Source organism: Orycteropus afer, unplaced genomic scaffold (assembly GCF_000298275.1).
Source record: "Orycteropus afer afer isolate SDZICR_OR568_19922 unplaced genomic scaffold, OryAfe1.0 scaffold00723, whole genome shotgun sequence".
In the NCBI taxonomy this organism is placed as follows: domain Eukaryota; kingdom Metazoa; phylum Chordata; class Mammalia; order Tubulidentata; family Orycteropodidae; genus Orycteropus; species Orycteropus afer.
Window position 1 is genome coordinate 348385 of NW_006922310.1, and position 8042 is coordinate 356426.

At 39.4% G+C, this 8042-nt stretch overlaps 1 protein-coding gene across 1 annotated transcript in view; it reads right to left on the reverse strand.

The window, feature by feature from the left end:
* The window catches only part of ATRX (ATRX chromatin remodeler), a 474500-nt gene that overhangs the window by 287163 nt on the left and 179295 nt on the right, over positions 1-8042 (reverse strand). Inside the window, exon 20 of the mRNA XM_007957255.2 lies at positions 7774-7799. Within this exon, the coding sequence (XP_007955446.1) occupies positions 7774-7799 (26 nt within the window). The remainder of the gene's footprint in view (positions 1-7773; positions 7800-8042) is intronic.

Here is an 8042-nt window from a genome sequence, read left to right on the forward strand (position 1 = left end):
AGGAGTGGCTGGTGGGTTTGAACCACCAGCCTTCTGGTTAGCAGTCAAGTGCCTTAGCCACTATGCTACCATAGCTCCCATTTGAATGATAGTCGTATTAAATGGTCTTCTTTGTAGGCATAGAGATATTATCCTATCACTGACAGCATTGTACTTCAGGACAGATCTTGAAACATCCTTTGTAATGATGAATGGCATGACATTCCTCTTCAAATTGGCATCCCCAGAATAGTAGACCACATGGTGATCTGATTAAAAATGGCCAAAACCAGTCCATTACAGCTCACTAAAGACTAGGATATCAATCTTTATGTGCTCCATTTCATTTATGACAACTTCCAATTTTCCTAGATTTATGCTTTGTACATTCCATGTTCCGATTATTAATGGATGTTTGCAGCCATTTCTCCTCAATTTGAGTCGTGCCACATCAGCAAATGGAAGTCTCGAAATCTTTATCTTATCCATATGATTAAGGTTGGTTCTATTTTGATGATGCAGCTCTTTCCTGGTCCTATTTTGAGAGCTTTCCAACCTAAGTGGCTTATCCTCCTGCACTGTATCGCACAATGTTTCCAGGTTATTCATAAAGTTGCACAATAATGTATCAGACAGTGTTTCTCTGCTATTCATAAGGTTTTCCCTGGTCAATTCTATGAGAAGTGGATGGTCTCCTCCTTCTTCCTAGTCTGTCTCAGTCTGAAAGCTGTTGACCCTGTGCACCATGTGCAACCCTACTAGGTTTGAGACACCGGTGGCACAGCCTCAAGTCTCACAGCAACAGGCCACCACAGTAGGACAAATTGACAGACAAGTTTGTCTCCCTAAGCTGTTCAAAACCTCTCCACCCTCCCCTTACATAGACCTGTGCCTCTTTCCTGGTGCCTGGGAGGGGTGTGGCCTGGGTTCTCGGCACTACCTGGATCCTTGCCTCTGCTTCCTCACTCGTCCTGGCCCCCACACACACACTTATCCTCTGCTTTGCTGTCACTTTGGAAGGCCATGGGCTGGTTCTTTGGCCTTACCTGGATCCCTGCCACTGCTTCCTTGCTCTGTCGTGGTCCCCACCCCCTGGCTTTTTCTCAGCTTTCCCGCCGCTTGGGAGGAGTGTGGCCTGGGACCTCAGCCTTACCTGGATCCTTGCCTCTGTTTCCTCTCTCACTACATCACTAGATGTAGGCTAATAAGGATCAAAGGAGCCATGTAGTGAGTGTTGAAAGAAGTGCAGTCAAGGAAAACGGGGGTCATGGGAGTACAAAAAAAGGGTACCTATATCAGGCTCTCACTCTCTCTCTCTCCCCCACAACACACACAGCTGTCTAGATCTTAGCCTGGGGTTAGGAAACCGAGGAAAGACTCTTTCCCGGGTGCTCTATCTCAGCCCAGAGGTCTGGGAGGTTGGTGAGAGGTCTATAATATGAGAGGTCTTTAATCTGAGAGGTCTTTTCAATCTGAGTCCTATCAGGAGAAAGAAAAATATCCTTAGGAATATACATAAAAAATCTTCAACAAAATACTAACACAAACAAAACACAATAGCATAACAAAATAAGTATACACTATGATCAAGTGGAATTTATGCAAGGAATGGAAGAGTGATATCAAAATTCAAAACCCATCAATGTTATACATATATTAATATAACAAAAGGAAAGAAACACATGATCATCTCAATTGATACAGAAATCATTTGATAAAATCCCCTAGACTTTATTAATAAAAGCACTTGGTAAGATAGGAATAGAAGGGATATACCTCAATGAGATTAACAGCATTTATGAAAAGCCCATAGTCAACATTATTGCCTCAATGGATAAAAATTGAGAATTTTCCCCTTAAGATCAAAAAAAAAGACAAGAATACCTACATACACTCTAACAACTACAATTCAATATTTTACTAGAAATCCTAGAAAGAGCAGAAAGTTAAGAAAAAGCAGTAAAAGGTATTCATATCAGAAAGTAAAAAGTAAATCTATACCTATTCACAGATGATATGATCCTATATTTAAAAAATTCCAAACACTGCACAAGAAAACATCTAGAACTACAGAGGAATTCAGGAAAATTACAGGGTACAAGGTCAACATATTAAAAACAACAACAAAAACCAGTTGGATTCCTCTATGCCAACAAAAAGACCTCTAAAAAAGAAATAAGGGAATCATTACTATTTACAATAGCTACCAAAAAGATAATTTCTCCAGAAATAAATCTTACCAGAGACACAAAAGATCTATTGAAAGAAAATATAAAGCACTACTACAAGAAACTATAAGGCACCTATATAAATGGAAGAACCTGCCTTATTCATAATATGAAGACTGGCTATTGTGAATATGAGAATACTACCCAAAGCAATCTACATATTCAATGCAATCCCAATCCGGATACCAACAACATTTTTTAAAGATATGGAAAAACCAGTTACTAACTTCATAAGGAAAGGAAAGAGACCTCGGATAAGCAGACCACTACTGAAGAAGAATAACAAAGTGGGAGGTCTCACACTGCTGGATCTCAAAACCTCCTATACAGCCACAGTAGTCAAAACAGCATGGTACTGGTACAATGACAGACAGATAGACCAATGGAACAGAATCAAAAGTCCAGATAGAGACCCATCCATCTACAGCCAGCTGACCTTTAACAAAGGTCTAAAACTCATTAAGTGGGGAAGAGATGGGCTCTTTTAACAAATGGTGCCGGCAAAACTGGATATTCACTTGCAGAAAAATTTAATGAGACCCATACCTCACCACATACACAAAAACAAACTCAAGTTGGATCAAAGACTTAAATGTAAATCCCAAAATTATAAAGCTCATCAAAGGTAAAACAGGGGCAAATCTAGAGGCCCTAATTTATGGCATAAAAAGACGATCAAGCATAACCCAGAATGCACAGGAGGCAGAAGAGAAGTTAAATGACGGGGACCTTTTAAAAAATTAAATCCTTATGTGCATCGAAAGACTTTGAAAAAAGAATAAAAAGAGAACCTACAAATTGGGAGAAAATATTTACCCATGACATATCTGACAAAGGACTTATCTCCAAAATTCATAGAAAATTTCAACAATCCAATTCAAAAATGGGGAAGGGACGTGAACAAACATTCACTGAAGATGATACATTGTTGGCCAACAAACACAAGAATTGCTTGAGATCATCAGCCATTAGAAAGATGCAAATTAAAACAATAATGAAATATCATCTCACCTCAGCAATAACAACAAAGTTCAACAAGACAGAAAATAACAAATGCTGGCAAGGTTGCAGAGAGATTGGAACTCTCACACACTGCTTCTGGGACTGCAAAATGGTACCACCATTGTGGAACATGGTATAGCATTTCCTTAAAAAGCTGAAAATAGAAATACCATTTGATCCACTGCTTCCATTACTAGTAATATATCCTCAAGAGACAGGACAAGAACAGACATATGCACACTCATGTTCATTGCAGCACAATTCACTATAGAAAAGAGATGGAAACAACCTAAATGCCCATCAGCAGATGAATGGATAACCAAACTATGGTACATTCACACAATGGAATACTATGCTATATTAAAGAACAATGAAGAATATGTGAATCATTTTACAAGCTGGATGAATCTGGAGGACATTATGCTGAGCAAAATAAGTCAATCACAGAAGGAAAAATATTGTATGAGCCAATTACTGTAAAAAGTCAACAAAGGGTTTGACTTAGGAAATGGAACTCACTTTGTAGGTTACCAGGGATGGGAGGGAAGGGAAGGGGATAATTTCAGACTTGTTGTGGGCCTCACGCTGAGTTGGTCATAGACCAAAAATAGATTCAGCTGAGGCTATTCTTGCACAGATATTAGGGATACAAAATACCCTCAATCATTACAGAAGTAATAGAAGACAGACATACAGCAATCCCTCAGACAGCCAGATTCCACCAGATCTGCCTACTCAGTACCATAGTATTAGAGGACACCAGACTCAATTAGCATGACAAAATACATAAAAAATCTTTTTGCACAACCTACTTTGATGAGTGGTGACCAAGGTCTTAAAAGCTTTTGAGTGGCCATCTAAGATCCAGCTAATTATCTCCTCCTATACTCAGAAGTGAAGAAAAGTAAGGGGAAAAAAAAAGGGCATTTGGAAACAATCAGATCTAGGACATGATGGACCTCGAGACAAGAAGAACTAGATTGTGCCCGGCTATCAATGCCAACCACTTGGGAAGGGATCAAAACTGGAGATCCTGGATAGAGTGGGAGTAAAAATGTGGAACAAAATCCAAAAACACAATAATGACCAGAATTACTAGTTGGATGGAGTATGGTGGGACCCCCAGACTAAGTCCCTGGGATACACTTTGGACCTAGAATAAAACTCACTTGAGAGCCCAATAGTAAATAAGATGTACACACATACAACACAACACAGGATGATGCACCCACTTACTTTACAGAGATACACCCCTTAGAGCAAGCAGTCGTGGGTCACCAGAAGGGTAACACTCACAGGGAGAATAAGCTGGCCAAATGGGAGTGCTTAACTTAGAAGGGCACAGGGAAGGGGGTTACTGGGAAGGGAGAGGAGAAGAGTGGTTTAGGGTTGGGGATGGTAATAGGGAAGTGAAACCAAATGTACATGAAACGCTGAATGTAGAAGAAACACTGTTCTGTCTATGTGCACCTACAGCACAATTTTGAAAAAAATAAAAAAGATACTTGACTTTCAATATACAAGTAATGAGCAAACTGAAAAAATTAATCCTGATATTGACATGGAATTATCAGTGGCTCCAAATAGCCAAAACAATCGTCAAGAAAAATAAAGCAAGAAGACTCACACTTCCTCATTTCAAAACATACTTATAGTGGTAAAGTTTGTGAGAAATATTACGAAGATGGAAAAATTAATTTAATGACTAAAAGTTTTAATAAATTACTTCGAAGGTTAAAAAAAAAGAGCGAGAGAGAGACCAAACAAGTTGTAGAATGACATCAAGAACATCATATATGAAGAAAGCAAAAGATCATTAAAAAGATAGGAAAGAAAGTAAGACCAAAATGAATGTCAGAAGAGATTCTGAAACTTGCTCTTGAAGGGAGAGTAGCTAAACCAAATGGAAAAAAAAGATGAAAAGAGATAAACAGAAAATTTCAAAGGGGGGAGGAGTCAAAAAGATTAGAGTATTATAATAAAATGTGCAAAGACCTTGAGTTAGAAAACCAAAAGGGAAGAAGACATTTAGCATTTCTCAAACTGAAAGACTTGAAGAAAATATTCAAGCATTATGCTTCAATATTGAAGAATTCTATGGGCAAAATATTGAATGATGCAGTAAGTATCAAAAGATAGAAGGAATATACACAGTCACTGAACCAAAAAGAATTGGTAGCTGTTCAACTATTTCCCGAGATAGCATATGACCAAGAATCAATGGTATTAAAGGAAAAAGTCCAAGCAATGCATAAAACAAAGCTCAAGGAATTAATGGAATAATTACTGAGATTTTTTTTCTTTTTTTTTAACATTCCACTGAGTTGTTTTAACAAAACAAAATTGTCACACCAAGCAACGGCTTTGCAGCTCATACTGAAGGGACCCTGGGGAAATGAATCCTGTCTGTTTACAATCTCTGGAGCTGGACGAGCACCACACAGGATATGGTTTGGCAGCATGGTTCTTTCCCCTCTGATTTGGGGAATTATAACAAGACACTTCCTCTTTCATGCCATGAAATCTGAAAGATAGCTACCTGACCAACTAACTGGAAGAGATCAATATTTGTGTCCATTCCAAAGAAAGGTGATTCAAACAGAATGTGAAAATTATTGAACAATATCATTAATATCACATGCAAGTCAAATTTTGCTGGAAATAAAATTCAAAAATAGTTACAGCAGTATATTGATAAGGAACTATCAGAAATTTAAGCTGAATTCAGAAGAGGACATGGAAGGAGGGTGTGGTAGTTAAATTTGTGTGTCAACTTGGCTGGGCTTGGTTGAATAGCTGGGCAGCTGGTGGTAGTTATTCCCCATGATGAGACTGGCAATCAACTCCATGGTGGGATCTACCACAAGCAGCTGAGTAGCTGCCTTTGGGATGTGGTCTGCTTCCTAAATAGAAGGAGAAGCCTTGGGGATAGTCTCTAGCATATGGAATGCTTGGACCCTGCATGTAATTGTGTCGTTGTTCAGCAGCCTACCATACTCTGCTAACCTTGGGACTTACAACGGACTTAAATTAATGGCCCGTTGTGTGGTTTGGTAAAATTGGGACTGTGCCTTTTTACTTGTGAACCTTGGGCTTGTCAACCTCAGGAGTCAGAAGCTGCCTGAGAGAAGAAACACCTCTAGCTCCAGTGGCCCGGGAACAGGAGGCAGACCTGGACCCCAAGGCTGAGAGGCTTTAATGCAGCCCCTAGAGCCTGGCGCTTTGAACTTTGACACAAAGCCTCCAAACTGTACAAGAATAAACTTGCATTTGCTAAGGCCATCCCATTTATGGTATATTCTTGTCAGAGAGCCACTAGGTAACCAAAATAGAGAGATATCACTGCTGATGTCAGATGGATCTTGTCTGAAAGCAAAGAATATGAGAAAAATGTTTACCTGTGTTTTGTTGACTAAGCAAAGGCATTCGACAGTATGAAATATAACAAATTACGGTAATGTTGTGAAGAAGGGGAATTCTATATATATAATACTGTATTTATCAGTGATAATAAACATTAGGGTATACAGATGGATAGACAGGATGAACAATCAGGTGTATATAAGGTTAGAAACAGTATTTCAACAGACATATTTGTATGTCCTATAAGAATGTCCATATAAATAGAACAAGGGACAAAGTTATGATAACTTCTTAGCCATAGTCAACCACCCTAAAGGAGTGAGTTGTTTGACCTGTGGGCTCAGGACCATGGTCATGGGGAACATCAAGCTCAATTGCATAAAGTAATACTCAAAAACATTGTTCTAAATGCTACTTTGGTGAATCGTGACTGAGGCTTTCAAGCGGCCATCTAAGATGCAACAATTGGTCCATTCTCATTTGGAGCAAAGAAGAATGTAGAAAACCAAATATGCATGGGAACAGTCCAAGAGACTAGTGAACCATGCAAACCACGGCCTATATGACTATGAAACCAGACCTAGAAAGTTCCCAGCTACCACGGTCAACTATTCACAAAGGGATAAATACAGGGGATCCTGAATAGAGTGAGAGAACAATGTGGAACAAAACTCAAAATCATTAAAAAAAAAACAAGGACCAGGTTTGCAGATCTGATAGGGATTGGTGGAAGCCCTGAGACTACGGTCCCTGAAGCATCCAGCCAAACAAAAGACAGACATATGAGCTGAACTTTTACATTAGGTAGATATACAACTTGGAAAGATCAATCATGGGAGAATAAAAGGACTATGCATGCACAAGGAGACAGATCAGGGGGCAGAAGTGCATGACAGGGAAGGACACCGGGAAGAGGTGGCTATGGGGAGGAAGTGGGAGGAGAGCTGTTGCACTGTGGGATATTAATATTACAGTCAATGTCAAGAGACAAAGTGGATGTGAATTGCTAGTATGGAAGATGAAATTGCTCTGTAAAATTTCACCCAAATCACAATAAAATCTTGAGTGGTGCGTTTAATCCACTAACATTCAAGGTAATTATTGATAAGTTTGAATTTGTTGCCTTTGGGGCAAGATGGTGGACTAGGCAGAAAGACTGCACCGAACCTCTTCAACAAAGAAAAGGGAAACCAATTAACACAAGACACAGAAGATAATCCTGGACCCCTGAGCCTTGAAGGGAAGGATATAGAAGTGGACTAAACCCTAACTAGCAGAAGAATTTGCATGAAAACATCAAAAAAGGAGACATACGGAGCTGTGGTCTGGCAGTGATCCTGACGGCACAGATGACTTGGATATTGCCAAGTGGTGGTAGGACCTAATAAATAACCAAAAAATCAGCCCTGCTAGCCAGGGACTGCACAGAGGACTGCTCTGTTGGCTGGGAGAAAAAAAGGGAAAACGAAG